This window comes from Cuculus canorus, chromosome 1 (genome assembly GCF_017976375.1).
Source record: "Cuculus canorus isolate bCucCan1 chromosome 1, bCucCan1.pri, whole genome shotgun sequence".
NCBI classification, from domain to species: domain Eukaryota; kingdom Metazoa; phylum Chordata; class Aves; order Cuculiformes; family Cuculidae; genus Cuculus; species Cuculus canorus.
Window position 1 is genome coordinate 11,687,706 of NC_071401.1, and position 19,703 is coordinate 11,707,408.

General features: G+C 44.0%; 1 protein-coding gene across 1 annotated transcript in view; it reads right to left on the reverse strand.

Moving 5' to 3' along the window:
- The window catches only part of PANX1 (pannexin 1), a 30,386-nt gene extending 12,867 nt beyond the window's left edge, over positions 1-17,519 (reverse strand). Inside the window, exons 1-2 of the mRNA XM_054054914.1 lie at positions 17,278-17,519; positions 7,834-7,973 (exon numbers count right to left, since the gene is read on the reverse strand). Coding sequence (XP_053910889.1) covers positions 7,834-7,973; positions 17,278-17,458 — 321 coding nt within the window. The 5' untranslated portion in view covers positions 17,459-17,519. The remainder of the gene's footprint in view (positions 1-7,833; positions 7,974-17,277) is intronic.
- Between the last annotated feature and the right edge of the window lie 2,184 nt (positions 17,520-19,703).

The window sequence follows — 19,703 nt, forward strand, 5'->3', positions numbered from 1 at the left end:
GAGACCTATAAGACACATGGCAAGAGGCAAGATAGTTGATACACTGAAGTCACAGCCCAAAATCTCCACTGTCCCAGTCCCTATCTCTTCCTTTAAACCTAGAAAAAGACTCTGGGGGTACATTCCACACTTGTGTAGCTCATTGGCATCATTCCTGTTGCTTTGCCCCAGACTTCCTCCAATCTCATCCATATCCTCTACCTTATTACAGACCACTGTCTTATGAAAACCAGAGTCTACCGCCTCCTCTTACACATCCTCCTCTCCCTGACTCCTTCACCATTGCTCTTCACCTAGAAGCACCACACCACTGAGGCAAAGGTACATTTGCCACGTGTTTAGTGGGCTTCATCTCACCAGGCTCTCATCACTCCCAAAGCTGTAGCTTATGGCAGCATAAGAAAACACTATGCAGCTCTTTTGTGAATAGTCTCAAAACCAGAGCAGCAGTGTGACCATTAGACCAGCTTTTTGTTTGGAAACAAAAGCCTGTATTTGTCAGCCCTTCCACAGCACTTGATGCACAACTCCATCCTTCTCGGATTCTGGCTTTTTTAAAAATGAAAGATAAGCTTGTTCTATTTAACAGCAGGCTTAGATAACCAGCAAATTGCTTTGAATCATTAAAATTTAAGGCCTTGAATCGACAGGGGGAAGTGAAAATGCAAAGTCATCTGGCACGAGTCCTAGGTTTCAGAGCAACAGACTAGGACTAGCCAGCTCATCTGACTACATTTTAGTCACACATAGTGACATCTCATTTTAAGAAAAGGACTTTGTGGTATTCCTGCACAGATAAGCATGTGCCATACAACTTTCTTTTATGGTTTCTGTATTTACTTCCAAGGCACTGAATACACAATGACTAAATGCTACTGCAGTCTTGGATAGTTTGTAGTACTTAAGTTAAATGGAAAGTGTCATTGACCTGAAGAACTGTGTGGTCAACGATATGCCAGGGAAAGATACTGTCCTAAAAGGAAAACTCAATTTTTCCCTTGCTGTTGAGTTATCAAGCTTTTCAACAGCAAGTTCACAATGTTGGACATAAGATGGTATAAAAGTACCTAACGGAAGAAAGGTCCTCTGAAAGTAGATTAGAACAGACACATTAGAATAGATACAATATCCTATAGTTCAAAATGCTTCTTTCTGAACTTCATTAGTGAAAGTACATTGAGGACTACAACACAGTGTTTCAACCTGGATGCCCTGAACCTCCAACTCCTCTCAGCTGCAAGGAAAAAAGGACAGGAAAAAGCCCACGGAGTTTGGCGCTCAGAAGCAGAGTAGCAGAGCTTCAGGTAGGCTAATCCAAGTTTCTGGAAGGTACTGAGCATAGGTTTATGATTAATATTCAGCATGAGACAGACAAAACTAGCAGCATATGCACCGGGGACTCAAACTAGAGTCTCCTATATGTTTCTGCTAAGTATGGCTGAGCTACTGAAAGCTAAAGATGATAGAAGCAGGTTCACATGCCTTGCTTGTCCTTTAGTCTGCTGGCACACTGGGTGGGACAGCAAGCTCCCAAGGCAGCAGAGCACCAGGAAGCCAAGAGGTCAACTGCCCCTCATCCTGTACTGCTGCAGCTCATTTTATTTGACAAACCTTTGAGGTCTGTATGCATTACAAGCTATACCCTTACTCCTCCTGAAAGCCAAGAGCATCTCACACCTGAGCAGGGTATTTCTGACAAGTCAGTATCAGAAACCAACAGAAACTGCTGAAGCCCTGATGAGGCACTGATATCAAAGCCTTATCTGAGCAGAAATGTGTGCAGAAGTGTGTGCTCCCTCCAGGCTAAAGACATCACTGGTCTGCAATAAGAAACTGAAACAGGAAATGTAGATTTAGTGCTTCTCCATATCTGATGGCTGTAGTCCAGGAGTAACACAACCTGCAGGGCAGTGAAAGGTGAAAAGAGGACCAATGCTGACAGCAGCTGTTTTGTAGCCTGAGGCACAACACTCCACCAAGCCCTGCAATAGAGAAAGTATCATCTTTCTGAACAGCAACTGCTTAGGAAACAGGGTGTCCAGGAGTGTTACAATGCAGAACCCTGATACCCCGTCACAGCACAACAGATCGTTTGCAGTCTTGTATTCTGCACTTGTCAAAGCAGCTACAAAGGTTATCAACAAAGCAAATAATTTATGCCCACTAAAATGCTTACACTTCACAGATGTGTGCTCTTTTCTTACACCACTGACCATAACTACGTTGAATAATTTTAAATCAGTACTAGCTGCTATGAATGGAGAAGAAAAATAACCTGCATGAATACAGTCTAAACTCTGGAAATCTCATATCTATTTAACACAGAACTCTTTTGAAGTCTATTTCATAGAATCCCTAGGTTTGAAAAGACCTTTGAGATCATCAAGTCCAACTGTAGCTGTCCACTACTAAATCATATCCCTAAGCACTTCATTGATACATCTTTTAAATACCTCCAAGTGCCCACATTTGCTCCTGTCATGAAGATTATCTGCACAAACTGAATGTGTATTTCCCAAAAAACCTCTGCCTTACCAGAATTTGTGAACATCTACAATCTACAATCAGATAAATGTTCAGAATGACATGAACCATCTTCACTACCTTTAAGTTCTCACTGCACACTGACAATTGCACATATAGTGCTAGAACTACAAATATCAAAACGAACTTGTAATAATCTCAAGACATGATGTTTTTCATCTTTTATTGGGAGAGCAGGGAAATAAGCTTTGAAGATATCAGTCTGTTTAAGCTAATTTGTTAGACCAGAATGTATGCACGGGTATAGAGGTGTTTGAGTAATCTGTTTGCATAAGCCCATAAAACATTAGAATAATGAAACTCTGTCAAAGACGCATTAGCATCACACTGCCCTGAAGGTAAAAGGAAAAATCACACTAAAATACAAAACAGCCTATCATATAACATCCCTAGCTTCAATGTGTAGTAAATACACAGCAAATAAGTTAAAAGAGCATTTAAAATACTTCTTCATAAGCTCAAATATGCTTTTATCACCCAAAGAAAATATAGCTACCAAGGGTGGTGTGACCCAAAAGGCATTTTCAAGGGCCTCATCTGCAGAAAACTTGCCAAGTTCTGGATAAAGATAGCTGGCAGATGATGAAAACAAATATAGTGGCATTTCAAAAACAAGGTTTCTTACTTTACTGCATCTTCAGTCCTTATTTCCTCTGGGACAACACTATTAAAGTGACTGCAAGCATTCTGACATCCACCATACCCAGCAATGGTTAAACACTAACTTTAAGTACAATAGCACAAACCTGTTAAACCACACAGGTCTGAATTACAGCTGCAAAAAAACTCATCCGGATACAGTACTCAACAAAGAAGGAAGCACTGGAAGTGCCTTCACTCACTTGAGATGAAAATATTCATCATTAAAATATAAGATTGCGGTGAAGCATCTGCTTCTTCAGTTCTTAATTTCTACTTTGCCACTGGGAAGAGGCTAAGCAAAGGTACCAGCCCTCAACAGGCTAGTGACAGCAACAATGTCTCCAGAAGCAAAGGTGTTAAGCTTCCTCCCCATACAATCTTATTCTTGTTTGTCAACGGGAGATGTTTCACTGGTGTTCAGGGCAGGAATGTGAGCTATAAATGACTCATCATTCTGGCTGAGATGCTATCCTGCCTCCAGACCTGAAAGTGAACCTCAAACCATACATGACCTTTTTACCCAATCTGTTACTTTCTGTTCTGATACAGCTTAAAAACTGTATAACTGCCGTTTCAATAAGTAAGACTAAAGTGACTGAAGTAGCTCGAACACTACAGTCTCAAAGAACGGTTTATAAATGCGTCTGTGTTCAGGTTTCCTTGCTCTGACAGTCCTTAATCCATTTGGGTGGGGCTGTACAGGTGAAACGTGAGGAGTCCTCAGTCATCTAAAAAGCTGTACAAACAGAGAGGAACCAGAACCAGATAACAGTCACAATTATAATCATATTAACAACACAATGAAGAACCTCAGAGGTTTCTTTGGAGTATTTACAGGCAAGCAATTCAAAGAACAGCTCACAGGTCCCTGGTAAATTTTACTTTTGTTACAAAAAGTGAGTAGTTCCATGGAGGTAAATTTCACTTCATGCATACAAAGCCTTCAGACCCACTCTCTGCATGCAATGCTTTGAGCAGTTCCTGCAGCGCCTGTTCTGCACTTCTACAGAGATTCGAGGCAGACATCTGACCTCACCTGACTGTGCCACGTGTGAACATCTCTTCTTTCTGCTGTCAGTCAGATGGACTGTTTGCCTGCATTCCACACTGGTATGAATCCCCTTCTTCTGAAGAACCATCTACTTACTTTACCTCTAATTTGTATACCTTTATCCTCTTCCTTGATTCTGCCCAATTAATGACAGACTAGAAAATAGAGTAGTTAAAAAAAAAAGTAAATCCCTAGAAGTCTTTTGATTATAGCCACCTCCATCCTAACAATCCAGATTCCAGGGATGCAGGGAGATCATCACTCAGTGCCCAGCTGCCCCTCCACTTGCTTCGTTGCTCCCAGGGCTGGTGGCTAACAAGAGCCAGTAAGATCATGCTCGCTGTTCTCCTGCATATGTTTGCATAATCCTCTCTGTGTACTATGGATTAAAAAGGCTTCGCAGGGCAGCTTCCCTCTCCACTGCACTGCAAGGACTGCCCACTAGCAGTGGCCAAAAGCTTTTTTCTATTCCATTTTTGGATCCAGCTATGCTTTACCAAAAGAAGTTGTCACTCGTCTTTAGAGACAAAAAGCAAACTATCTGTACAGACTCTCTCATTACATATCTCTCTTTAAAACTCATTTTCAGAAAACAATTCAGCCTGAATGAAAAGCACCACAAGAAATCAGAGAAAACAGAAGAATGAAGCCTGATGAGACTAAGTTTCATCAATTACAAACCTGAGGTTAACAAACCTGAGTCAGAGGACTCAACCATATAAACATTTTGTCAGCTTTTTCACTGACAAAGAGGAAGAAACCTTAATATAACAGTAAAAATATAGGCAGAACATACCATAGTCTCTTCTTCCCATTTATCTATCTGCAGACACTTTCTTTCTTGAACTGTTCATTTGAGTCCATGAGGACACAACTCATTTTTATTTCTGCTAAGGGTTATCCAATGTGAAGAGTTATTCCAAGATCACTGGAAATTTCAGAACTCCTGTTCTCCAAGGAGAAAGTCCCTGGGTACCCTCTGGGAGTGCACACACCACTGGGACATCCAGAAACCCAGAGAGTGTCAGTACGCTATGCCTCTACACTCCAAAATGAGGTTCCAAACTGATAAATTCAAGAGTTGGTAGAGATCTCCCAGAGCAGAAAGGACAGCAGGTAACAGCACCCAAGTTTTAGGGATTGCTCAAAACTGAAACATATGTTTCACTGATCAAAAAGCCTGGTGCAAATTTGTACTCTGAAACAGGAGAGGAACAGGAAGGTTTCACTTTTCCTGTAATGCAACCTGTTTTTGATAATCTTTCAGAGCAACTAGATGTCTAGAACAAAAGCAGGCTAAGTTGCTGCAAGTTGGCTTCTTCACCAACAAGCTACACGGTCCTATTTCCTCTCTCTACAATGTTAAGCACTGTCCTAGAACACAAACCTTTGACAGCACTCCTGACAGAGCACAGGCAGTACATCATAAGGAAATCTATCCATTTCAATCAGAAGTTGGAGCCTACAACCTCATTTCCCCAAAACTGTAATTGAATACCTCCTTAGGTGCTTTTTATGGAGCCTTCCAGCACGCCAATATAGTGAGATGCTAAATGAGTGTTATGGTTTGAGGCAAAGCAGAACCAATTTTCTAAATTTTTAGTTAGGAGTCAGAGTATTAGAAAAAGCCCAAGAAGCTTTGCAAATAAAAGCACCGTTGCCCATGAAAAAAAAAAGCTTTAAGTGTTGTCTTAAGAAAAATTCAGCCTAATGATCCCTGCTGTCCCTCTATGTGCATCCCTGTCCTTGAACTGCGGAGTCAAGTCTCCTCTCACCTGAGTTTAGGATGGCTTCTTTTTCTCATTAACATCACTGTGCTCCCACAAAGGCTTTGCTCTGCCCATTTTTAAAACAGTCATCTAGCCAAAATCTGCAGAGCAATGAGTTTTTATGAACCTTTCAGCACAAGGCTGGGGAGAGAAGCCAAGCACCATTTTCCTGCAGAAGCAACCTGCCCCCATGGCAGCCACTGGCCTTGGATGCAAACAACAGCCAAACACCTTCAGATACCACAGTGGGAATCAAAGGTCTGTGTTAATAGCCGTAACACGGCTCCCCCCGGTCAGCTGAAAAACATGGAAGCTGATGAACAACCAGTAGAAGGATATTAATTAATACTGGCCTCCAAACAGTATCTGCAGCTCCCAATGCCCGGCTCAGAAGGGGAGGTGTCTAAGTATGGATTTTGGAAGTTAAGACAAGGCACTCAGAAGAGCTGTAGCAGAGCTACAGCCTCTGACTCAGCTGTTCAGACGTATGTCCTGCAGCCAGTCTGCAGGGTATTTACAAGGAAACACCACATTCCATTAAGCTACCATGGAGGAACTGAGGGAAGAAGGGCTCTGCATCAATTCCTGAGATAACACTAGTCAGCAAATTAATAGCAGTTGCATCATAAAAGTATGACTACTTAAGCTATTAGTCATAGCTGGCAAATGAGGAGACTTACAGCAACCAGCAGGTGACTACGGCATAAAATCTGACATAAAGAAATCAAGTAACAGGAAATCATTCTCTCAAGAGCAAGAGGCAGCAACATATCCAGATTTCCAGGCGATTTTCCACCCACGCAAGCTGCCTCCATTGCAAGATGTTCCAGCAGCTTTGCCTGGGCTGTGTAGAAGGTCTTGCTGAAGTGAAGTGGAGCACTAACTGAGCAAAGAAGAGTTTAGTCTACAAACCAACAAGTATGGCTTTAATATTGATGAAATGGGAGGTCATCGGGTCAAGGTTCTGAGTGGAGCGAACTGAAGAAGGCAGTAGTAAATCTTTATGGTTAGTGATTTGAGTCAGCAAACAGATCAGAGACAGCCCTGAGCATTCTTTCAAAGGAGATACCAAGAGCTGACTGGATAATAAAAGCTGAGGTGCAGAACACAACAGAAACAAGACAGAAATACAGCTGATGAGCTCCCTCTGACACCAGGTTTTCCTTTGCTCCCAGGTGCCAGGGCGGGTATTTGCTGGAGCAAGTAATAAAAGTGCTGGGCAAGGCAGCAAACAACATCCAAATCTGCAGACCTCCAACAGCATTTCTTACTTGGACATCAGCACTGCCCAAGCAGGGCAAAGCTGCCTCTTGTGCCATGTCAGCTCCAGGCCTTGGCATGGCATTTACTCAATCTGTAACTCCCGCTAAAGCTCAGCTAACTGCTTTGAACCAGGTTAAGTACGTTAGTATCCACCATACTTTTTATCCATAAAATAAGTCTCTTGCTGTGCATTGAGTACGATGTTGCTTTACCAAGACCAGTGAAAGCCAGCTCATGGTTTGCAAGGGCTTCCAGAAGCTCAGAAGAGCAGACTGAAGACAGAGGTTAAACCTGTTGACACCACTGATGAATTGATCTCACTCTTTTGTCAGATAACTGGTGGTATTTGTTATTATAACATGACAGATCCTTTATTTAAAAGCAGAAAATACCTCCTCGAGCACTACCCTCTTTGGAAGTAAAGGACAGAAAACATTCTCTCTAAAAATAGAGATTCAACTCAAAGCCAAGAACTAGAGCAAAGCAGAGGAGCAAGAAAAGTGAGGCAAAGGCAGGTTTCTATGAGGAGACAATTTTTTCCAGGAAAAAGAGATCTGTACATACTTTATGCAGCCACAGAGGGATGTTTTCTAAGTTGTTCTGGGATGGTTGCTTCTGCTGCACAGCTGCCCAGCAATAGGCATCCACGTACGCAGCTTGTCGCCAGGAGAAAGAACCAGGTGCAAAGCAGCTTATCTGAGCACCTGGGAAAACAAAGCAAAAGTTATCACATCCTTGGAAAATTATAAAAAGAAGAAATCAAGTTTAGGAAGAAAAGCTCACACTTGGAATATTGCAGCATCCAAAATTATTAGCTTAAATGAAATGAAACCCAAGAGCTCTGCAGGGAGGAGAATCACCGAGTTCCCACTGCACCCTACTGGGATGCTTTAATGCCTCCTAAAGGTTGAGAGCATATTAAAAGTCTCTGTCTTTTAGGCCTATTTTCATAAGGCTTAGGGGCAACATAAGCTCAAGACCTGTCTCTCTCACTTTCACTTGACCCAGATTGGGCAAAGGGGAACCACCATTAAGGGTGATCAGATAACGTTGTTTTGCTAAGGAAACAGCTACCATCACATTGCATCATGCCAGAGTATCTCCCAAACATGCAATCTCCAGCTTACACATTTATTGAAACAAGATTACAAACACCATGCCTGCAGCCCTGCAGTTTGAGAGGGCAAGTTTGGCCCAGGTGCTGCCGTTTCTCCTGCCTCTGAGACTGCACATGAGTTTTGAGGGGTTCACATTACACATGTGAAAAGAGGGATTTCCTCCTGCAGCTTTTGGCAGAGCAAGAGCGACACCCAGACACTCTAAAGGATGCCAGATCCCTCCTCACCAGCACAGTGATGAGCTGTGTCCAGGATCAGGCAAACCATCATCATCACTACTCATTCCCATCCACTCTTCAGTTGCTTGGAAGCTTCAAATTAAGATCAGGGCACTAATCAGCAGCAAGAGCAGCTATTTCGCCAGCCTCAGCCTTAGGGTTAAATTGTGCTCTAACCAGCTACAGGCAATTAAGCAGTCAGCTGACTATTCCCACAGTGTATTTCAACAAGGAAGAGTGGTTATTGGACGTGGAAGTATCAGAGGCTCCTCAGATAAGCGCTGTTAAAACCAGATGAAGGGGTTTGCTTTTCATTCTGAAGCTTTGATAGTGAAAGCAAAAGAAATCACACACTTCCAGCAGGCTTTCATAGAAGTTGAAACACGACAGCCACTTAATAAACGACTACACAGAGTGGAGATGGCCCTTCTATGAACATCCCTCTTCCAAGAGCAGCTACCAATGCTTCCTCCAACACATCACTGATATCAAAAGGCCAAAATGGGGGAAGCGTGCTGCTTTTTTTACTTAATAATTCATCAAAGTTAGTCCTAATGGGGAAAAAGTATTTTTTTTAAGATTGTAACATACATTGCACCTTTTTGCTGGTTTAGCTTTTGGAGAACAAGAACTTCTTTTGTAACAGGAGCCCACTGCATTCGCCTTGTAACTTGTACAGCCTTTTACAAGGCAGCGTAGTCGAGGAGCATTATGAATCAAAGCCTGTCCCTATGAGTCACTACTATAATTATTCCTAAGCCTGTAGCATCATTAGGTCATGGTTTGACCTGTCACAAGCCTCCCTTACCACAAACAAATTACTGTTTATTAGTCCAGAGCTCACGTGATTTTGCAAAGTTGGCACCAGACAAGCACTTGCACTCCCCAAAGCTTTGTGAATTTCTGCTTTCCAAAGAATTCCCATTAGCTGTGGAAGCTCAAGTAGTACACTACAGGAAAAAAAACACACAGAAAAAGCAGGCAATTGAAGTGTCTGCTCAGATGGATAGGGACTATTAATACCCTTCTCTCATCACTTAACAAACCTCCTGCTGCTGGCTGTGCCCAGTGTGAAGCAGCAAACAAGCAACCCTTTCAAAGGGTGAGCAACAGGAGCGTCCAGAGAGATGCTTTGTCCTATTCATGTCTGTGTATCTGCAACAAGAAACATACTCCATGTGTTCATTCTCATTAAGGGGTGAGAAACTGCAAAAGTGATGGAGCATTTAAATCAGTGAGGAAAAAGGCAGCCAGCTTCCTTCTCCAAAATTAGTAATGAAAAAGGCAGCCAGCCTCCTTCCCCATAGAGCTATGAGCACAATTTCATACCAGAACAGCTACAGCAATGCCAGTAACGTAGCAGAGCAGCGAATCTCCCTCGTTTGATTCCTGAGGTTTCAGCAGGGACAATGTAAACCTTTGGCAACTTGGGATCCAAGCAGACAGAGCTTGACATCAAGCAGAACCTGGGGACACACCAGTTATTGCACTGGTTTTTAATTAAGTTATTGCAGTCCTGGCTGTAAATACTTGCCAATGTAAATTACAACTTTGCACTAATCACGGTGATGTTAAGGTTTAAACAGAGAGGATGTTTTTGTGCATAATCTACATAGAACACAGATTATTAAATGCATCTGAAAATGGTCACAATTTTCCATTTTTTTTTTTCCTTCTCCCCTCCAAAGGAGTAACAGCAATAAATCTATACAGATAATTAACTTTATGCTGGGCTATTCTGGAGGAATTGCTAAAGAAGATCTGTAGCTTTTGTCAGAGGAGAAATTAGGCAAACGGCCAAACGATTTTCACAGAACCACTGTGCACACACACGTGCACCAGGCTAGTTCATGAAAGGTTACTAGTCCTTCACTCCTGGCTTGGTGACAGAAAGCCACTCACCATCCTTTGCTCCCACAAGTAACAGAAGGGGAAAAAGAAAAGCATCAGCCAAGCCCATAACAACAACAGGGAGATAAAATACACAGTGAGAAGGATGAGGAATAATAAATGACTGTATTCATTAAGCAGTTGCCACAACAGTCTTTGGCCAAATTATCATTACACTTGGCAACACGCTTTGTTTCCCTGGCACTAAACCAACTTTGGAGAGGGAGTGATGGGGATTGGACTTACGCTTCTACAAACAAATGAGGATCAAAAAATGCCACTTACTATGGTTGCCCTGAAGAGACCACCCAAAAGAGCTGCAGAAACTTAAGGCAGCAGCAAGTGTGCAGCCATGTATGACAAAATGACATTTTTATAAGTGTGCTAAGAATATCAGATGCAGCTTGTCACCGATGGCAGGAATTACTTGCTGGCATGCAGCTGAGTGCAGGGTACGAGGCTGAGTCAGTGCAGTCAGCAGCAGCAACGCCAAGCTGTCACCCCACCCAGCCATGGCATCTCTTCACGTGTGCTCTGCCAACAAGCACCAGCTATTTCCTCCATGTCTGTACCAGGACAATCCTTTTCTTCTGCAACTGGCTCCTCTGTATCTCCCATACAGCACCATGAAAACTAGCATGGGCTTGCCTACAGGTCTCGGAGGTCCTGTGCTTTGGTAACACTTTTTCAGCCACTTTGCCTAAGTCTTGCAAGATCATTTTGGAAGGATCGGCCATCAGAAGTCTACAGATATCCAAATCCCAGCTGGGACTTTTCAGAGTAGAGATGGAAGCAGTACTCTGGCTCCTTTTGTCCAAAAAGAAGCAGCAATTTTGCTACCAATGCTAAACGAGCGTGATACAAACCACTTTTGCAATTATCGTCCTACTGCCCCTGTAGATGCTTTCCAAAAAAAACACAGTCCCACAGACTCAAGGAAAAGCTCAAATCTGAAGGACAGAGTTGTTCAGTACCCAGCTGCTTTGCCTAGGAGGAAGGTAGGACAGAAGGCTCAGCAACCACTGGCTGCATCCATTTAGAGAGAGCACAAAGCCAGCAAGCCGAACTGTTTTCCTCCCCAGTGGTCCCACATTCCTCTTCTGACTTAAGTGACTAATTTAGAAACTACAGCTAAAACCATGAGTACTTCTAAGAATCAATGTTAAGCATATGCTGAACTATTTTCCCTGAACCAGGATCAGGTGTTTGTAGTTGACAGGATTAAACGTTCAGCAAGTAATTATTTGGTTTCTAAAACTCTGCAATCACTGGAAAAAGATTTGCATAAGCTTGATGAAAACCTAGCCATTAATTATCACTATAGTTTTCCACAAGGCAAAATTAAATAGCCATGATATCCAAACATCTGATTTTATCTAGCAAGAACTATGCATCTTAGCAGCCACTAAATAAAAATCCATGAACAAGAAAATCAAGGCATGCATACATAATGTACAGACTGCCAGGCACCATCCAACACACATCCTCCAACTCAACATCAAAAAGATTTTAAAATACGAAAAAAGATGTCCCAATGTAGGCCAGAGAAGAAGCAGTGGTATGTGTGGGTGTACATGCATGCATTAAGAGTACACCCGAAAGGAATAATTTTATTAAATTTATAGATGCTTCTCACGGACCAAAGTTGCAGGTTGGGCAAGACAGTGTAGACAGTATGTTTAAGAAGGAATGGACACAAAGGGATGCATTGGAGAAAAGAACTTGTTCCCTGTTGTTTACTTTGGCAATAGAGTAGTAGCGGAACAGAAAGCTCAGGTGATGCAATGTTTAAATGGACTGGATCAGAGGAGCCAGCAAGTGTCTTTCCCTCGGCGGCAGCTGACAGTTATTCCTCAGAGAAGTCTCAAGCAGTGGGGAAAGAGTTGGGTGTTTGTCAAGCGCTGCTTTCAAAGCAATAATTTTTTTGACTCACGAATGAAATTCCCACCAGCGAAATTTAAGGCAAATGAAGAGTTTCCCTTCACTTGAAGAAGGAGAAACATCTCAAAACAGTGGTGTTGAAAATCGAGCTCCACTGCCAACATTTGCAATACCCTAAGTCTCAGAGGGCCATGATATTTTTTCAATTCTGGCACCTAAAACAGCTTACTATCATTTTTGTAGGTAATGAAAACTTGACTCTGTAGAAGTTAAACAGGAAATAATCTCCCCGACAACAGCTGAAGATGTTCACCCAAAGACAATTTAGACTTGACATTAAAGTACATGTTTTTACAAGTTTGTCTTGGCCATCTGGGCAGGCTTCTTCCTGATGCTGGTAACTTCTGCAATGTACTGAGCACTCCTTATATGCCACAGAGCAGCACAGTGTACGCTGCTGTTCTCTGGGGATTGTACATCTAACAAAAGATGCTTTGGAATTCACAGTCTGCCTGGATGCTCCAGACTGATGCTACTTGAATGCTTGTTGAGTCAGCCCTGTTATTAACGCCCCTGGTTTCAGAGCATCCTAGTGAATTAAATGCAAGATGTGCAAATGTCAACTATTAGCATACAGCCTGTTTCAGCAGCACTTGGAGATGTTTTTGAAGCTCTCAGAAAACAGCTGCCATGGCAATAGTCTTTGGCCTAATTACACCCAACTTAACTTTAGCCTCAAGCTCTTATGCAAGTCACAAGATAGTCTGTTTCCCAAAAGGCTCCTCAACAACTTGTGAATGTGAAGGGAGAGGGACATGAGCAGGGAGAGCCAGCAACAGGGCAGCAGGAGAGGAAAGCAGCCTAGTTCAAGAGCTAAGACTATTTTTTTGTAAATTTCTTGTGATTTAGTCTCACTTTTTGTTTCCCTTTCTATACATTTGATTCTCATGACTGTACCTATATATATTTTTTCCCCCCTTTTTGAACAGGGATGGGTGATTTAGCCATATTTATATAGTTTCTGTTACTGTACTACCTGACCACCTGCAGTATATTTACACTATGAACTACTAAATAATACAAGTAAATATAAATTATAAGTCCATTACATAAGAAACATAAGCACATACAACACAATCCTCACAATCCTACAGTTATTTCCATTTTCAAATTCCCGGTATAAAATTACATAGTTTGTTTTAAAATTGCACCAAACCAGGTCTAGTTGTAAAGAGATAACAGGTGCAGGATTTCAAGCAGCAAAGCTTTCCAGGTCTAGCAAACAGCAGCTCAATCACAGCTAAGGACTACCAGAACCAGCTTAAAATCATCACAAACCTGTAGGTGACCATAGGTTTCTATAATTTAACCAACAATAAACTTATATTAGTTCTCCTCCTGCCCCTGAATGACACCGAAGCGTGGTGCAGGCTCTAACCCCAGGAGTTTCAGCAGTGCTCGCTGGCTGAGTGCAGCAGCAGGAGTTTCCATGCCTCCGGCAACTGGAATCTTATTTATTTCCTGAAAATTATATCAAAACTAAGTTACTTGGCAGCTTCAGAAAACTTCTGAGGCCTTCGTAAACATTTTAATCATTTTGCACAATTAACAGCAACCACATGTAGGAGGAAATTTGCAGTTCCCTGACATTGCCCTGCCATGTAACAGGAATACAGAGTGGGAAAGGAAGGTGATGGTTAAAGGTGCCAAGAGAATTTTAGGTGGGAAGAATGCAATTATCCCAACAGAAATAGGAGCTGAGCATTCATATTTGGAAAGGGTGTTCAATTTTTGTAGCTGGAGGCAGTGATATTTCCATGCTGTGACTCACATACTGCTTTCAAAAGCACTTGTGATTACAACTTGCTCTTCTTCAGACCTACAATGGACTCTAGCATTTTTTCTCAGTTTGGCACTCCTGAGCTATTTCAAAGCACAATTACATCAAAAAACATTTGAAACCAACCTTTGCTTTCTGTTCTATTGCTGGCAGAACACTATTGCTCACAGAACTGGACATATCAAGCCCACGGGATCCTCTCTATCCCCTGAAAAAACTTAATAGAAACTGCTTTGGGATCTCCCATAAGCAGACAGCCTGCTAAGCTTCCAAGACTGTGCGGAAAATAGGCAACAGCTGTACTAGCAGCGTGGCTGATCTAGTATCACTTTCTGTACAGAAACCACATGGTGTAGTCTGACTCACACTGGTGGCCTGGCCTATTCATACTCATTTTTCAAACAGAACAGCTTGGTTTTAAACCTCATGTTTTCTTCTAACAGTTCCTCAGCATTATAAGCAAATAAAGCACAGGTAAGATGTAACACACATTTTAATTCTTGCTTTATGAATCTGCCGCAGTCACAGATCCAATTTGAACTAGTCTAATACTGAACTTTGCCATATATAAAATGCACTGAGAACCAAATGTTTGATTAGCAAAGATGAGAACTTAACTCATCAAAAAGAAAGACACACTTTACCAAACTCTGCAATTCAACTGTGTGCTGGAGCTTCACCTAAGGAAGGAAAATGAAAGAAATACTTCTGTAGAGCTCATAAGAGACCCTGATACATGGCACTGTTTCAAACTGGATCCAGCACTTTCAGTGAAGCAAAAGGTTGAAGAACTAAGGAGCCTATATATGAGCTAGTACACGGAAATGCAAGCCCTCTTCTTCATTGCTTTAAGAGGAAGAAATGTGCACATAGCAGTAGCAGATCTAAACCGAAAAGCAGCAGGTCAAATTACAGAAATACTGCTGCATCCATCCAGTCATTGACTGACCAGAGTCACCACAAGGCTGGGATCTGGTCTTGGCATTCCCAGCCTGGTTGTCCAACTTCTCTACGTGGTTATTGCAGGCCACAGTGCTTTGGACTGAACCACATCTATTGCAATAGGAGTGTAGCTAGGTGTAAATACAGCAGTCTGGGGCATCTTACCTCTTAAGCAGCCTGGCACCTGATTAATACTATTCACAATGGTTTTTGCACAGATTCAACAGTAATTCACATTCCCACTTCTGTTTCCATACAATTGACATACGCTTGATTCAAATCTATACATGTATCTCAGCTATACAACACTGAACGCCAATAAACAGGAGCATGCAGCAAACCACACTATTTCTGAAGGGGTGGAAGTCCTGTGATTTTATAAATTCATGTTGGAATCATAGAACAGTTTGGGTTGGAAGGGATCTTAAAGATCATCCAGTTCCAACTCCCCTGCCATGGGCAGGGACATCCCACTAGATCAGGCTGCCCAAGGCCCCATCCAACCTGGCCTTGAACACCTCCAGGGATGGGGCAACCACAGCTTCCCTGGGCAATCTGTGCCAGTGCCTCACCACTCTCATGGTGAAGAAACTCTTCCTTATGTCTCGTCTAAATCTGCCCCTCTCCAGTTTATACCCATTGCCTGCAGTCCTAGCACTACAAGCCTTTGTGAACAGTCCTTCTCCAGCTTTCTTGTAGCCCCTTCAGGTGCCGGAAGGCACTATAAGATCTCCTCCGAGCCTTCTCTTTTCCAGGCTGAAGAATTCCAACTCTCTCAGCCTGTTATAAGTGAGTCTCCAAGATACAATCCATTGTCATTTGTATTTAAAAGTCTCTTCATCACTTCAGACTCTGAAATGCCTGGATACAAGGCTGCCGCACAAGCACTTTGATAACTTGGGGTTGGGAAAAGCAAAATAGCAAAATAGCTATGAAAATTCACCCTTCTCCTGTAGAGCATAGCTTCATCTATGGAGCCACAGCAGAAGCTGAACTGAAACAGTGACAGAAGTGCAGCAGAGCACAGGAAAGCAACACACAAGGGAGTCATCTGCTGCCCAAATACAGAGGCAGGAGATCCCTTTCCTTTGGCACTTATCCCTGACACCTGCTGAATGAATCATAGAATTATAGAATAGTTTGGGTTGGAAGGGACCTTAAAGATCATCCAGTTTCAACCCCTCTGCCATGGGCAGGGACAACCCACTGGATCAGGCTGCCCAAGGCCCCATCCAGCCTGGACTTGAACACCTCCAGGGATGGGGCAGCCACAGCTTCCCTGGGTAACCTGTGCCAGTGCCTCACCACTCTCATGGTATAGAAATTCTTCCTAATATCTAGTCTAAATCTGCCCCTCTCCAGTTTATACCCATTCCCCCTTGTCCTGTCACCACAAGCCTCTATGAACAGTCCCTCCCCAGCTTTCTTGTAGCCCCTTCAGGTACTGGAAGGTTGCTATAAGATCTCCTCGGAGTCTTCTCTTCTCCAGGCTAAATAAGCCCAACTCTCTCAGTCTGTCCTCACAAGTGAGGTGCTCCATCCCCCCGATCATCTTTGTGGCCTCCTCTGGAATGACAGCGAGATCCTACTGCAAAACACTCCAAGCACGACGAACCGCAGGTCACGGGCTGTTTCCAAGGCACAGCTCGGCAGGCTGAGCAGCATCGGGAAACAAAGAGCGACCTGGCTCCATCCCTTGACAGAAGAAGATGCAGCAGCTGAGCTGACAGGGCTGATGCTCAGGAGGCGTTAGAGAATAGCAGAGCTCAGGGAATGCCTCTGGGAGGAAGAGGGTACGGGGAAGAGGGCAGCCTGATCCAGTGGGATACTTGATCTAGCGGGATGCCTGATCCAGTGGGATGTCCCTGCCCACGGCAGGGGGTTTGGAACTGGATGATCTTTAAGGTGCTTCCAACCAGAACTATTCTATGATGCTAGGAGTGGGAAAGGCCAGCCTGATGCCCAGCACCCCGCCTGCTGCTGGGGATGCTCTCACAGAGCCGCTCCCCCCTCGCTCGCTCCGCGGTGCCTTTTGTCCCAGCCCGGGGTGGAAACCCCTCCCGAACGCGGCACGGAAGCCCCCCCCGCCCCGCCGAGCCCTTTGTTCGCGGCCGGTTACCGATGGAGACCTCCTGGGCGAAGGCGAGGGAGATGAGCAGCAGCGGGAGCCCCACGGCGATGCAGGTGACGATCTTGTCCAGCGCCAGCTCCAGCCGCAGCCCCTTGAACCGCGTCTCCGGCGGCTCCTTCAGCAAGAAGTCGGAGAAAACGTACTCGGTGGCGATGTGAGCGATAGCCATGGCGAGATCGGCGCGGCTCGGCTCGGCGCGGCTCGGCTCGGCGCGGCTCCTCCCGGCTTGTCTCGGCTCCGCCCCCGCAGCGCTGTGACTGCCCCGCGGGGCGCGGCCGCTCCGGTCAAACAATCATAGACTCATAGAATAGTTGGGGTTGGAAGGGAGCAGCTTCCCTGGGCAACCTGTGCCAGTGTCTCACCACTCTCACGGTGAAGAAATCCTTCCTTATATCAAGCCTAAATCTACCCCTCTCCGGTTTATAGCCATTCCCCCTCATCCTATCACTTCATGCCTTTGTAAGAAGTCCCTCCCCAGCTTTCCTATAACCCTTTCAGGTACTGGAAGGTCGCTGTAAGGTCTTCTCTGAGCTTTCTCCAGTTTGAATAACCTCGACTCCCTCAGCCTGTCCTCATAGGGAAGGTGCTGCAGCCCTCGCATCCTCTTTGTAGCCCTCCTCTGGACCTATTCCAACAACTCCATATCCTTCTTATGTTGAGGATTCCAGAACTGGACACAGTGCTCCAGATGAGGTCTCACAAGAGAGGAATAGAGGGGCAGAATCACTTTCCTCGACCTCCTGGCCACACTTCTTTTGATGCAGCCCAGGGTACATTTAGCCTTCTGGGCTGCGAGCGCACATTGCCAGCTCATGTTGAGCTTCCCATCGACCAACAGCCCCAAGTCCTTCCCTGCAGGACAGCCCTCAATCACTTCATCGCCTATCCTGTATTGAAACCATGGATTGCCCCAACCCAGGTGCAGGACCTTGCACTTGTCCTTGTTGAACCTCATGAGCTTCTCACAAACCCACTTCTCCAGTTTGTCTGGGTCCCTCTGGATGACATGTCATCCTTCACGTGCGACAGAAGGATGGTGACCTCTTGTCCTCTCTCTGGGCATTGCTGAGAAGAGCCTGGCTCTGTTTGCACTACACCCCCCGTCAGGTGTTTGCACACATGGATAAAATCCCCCTGGCTCATCTCCAGGCTGAACAACCCCAGCCTTCTCCCCCTCCACCCGGCAGATGCTCCAAGACCTTAGTCTATGTAACACCACCTGCTGTGGCATTTCAGAGTGTTTAGTCTCCATTTCCACATCTCAAAATCACATTTTGTGGGACTCAGCAGGCTTCCTTCACCTTAAAAAAACCTTATAATTTCCCCCCTTATATTTTTCCAGTTGCTTTCTGAACATCTGTAAACTCAACATCCTCATCCCCCTCTGACCGGCAGTTACAGAGATGGCTGTCCACTCTGTGAGGAGCCACCTCCTGTGCTGTGCTTTGCTCGCAGCACACCTCTGCCTCATACTACTTCTGACAAAAGGGACAAATTGTTCCCTTCTCCACTCAACTCTCCCTTTATAAAACCACTGTCGTATCCGCTTTCTATTGTCCTTTCTATTTTTGCAAACCCTAATGCAAAACATTCCTTGCATGGAGAATGTCCTACAAAACTGATTCCCTTCTTGTTCTTTCTGTGCTGCCGTGTCCTCCTGGATGGCCCTGGGGGACATGACTCAGGCTGCATTCAAGACACATGTGCCCCAGACATTCGTGTAACACTGCCGTGTTGTCTCCTAGTTTGCTTTGCTCTTAATTCCTAATGGTTCCTAATATTCAGTTGCCTTTCTGCCCACTGAGGCGCGCTTGAGCTAACATTGTCATCAAACTGTTACTAATAAGATCCCACTTCTGAGGTGCATAGACAGATCATCACGTAGGACTGGGATTGCGTTTTGCTGGAAGCACTGCTGTAAGTGTATCAGCACTGAATTTTATCCTGCAGCTTTTTACACTTGGCATCATTTTTCATGCCATGCGTATTTATGACTGTCACTAAATCTGGTCACCCTTTTCACACCATCTACAGAAAACAGCGAAGAGCAAGGGTTCTCAGCACCCCATGAGTGAGTTCCACCATGAAATCTGACTGGTTTTTCCTGTTTTTTAACCAGGAAATAGCCTCAATGGACCCTTCCTCTCATCCCATGGTGATTTCATTTCCTTAAGAATTTTAACTAAGAATCTCTTCAAATGTCTAATGAAAATGTAAGCAAGCTATATTTATCCAGGTCTCCTAGCTACACACTGACTTCTTCAAAAATCTCACTGAGGCACAATTTTCTTTAAATAAAATACATACTGATTTTTCCATGGTCTGTTTTGTTCTGTTGACCACTTTTCTGATGTTTTTTTTTTTTAGAACAGTTTCATCCAGTCTGCATTGCATTGGTGTCACAGCTGCTTATT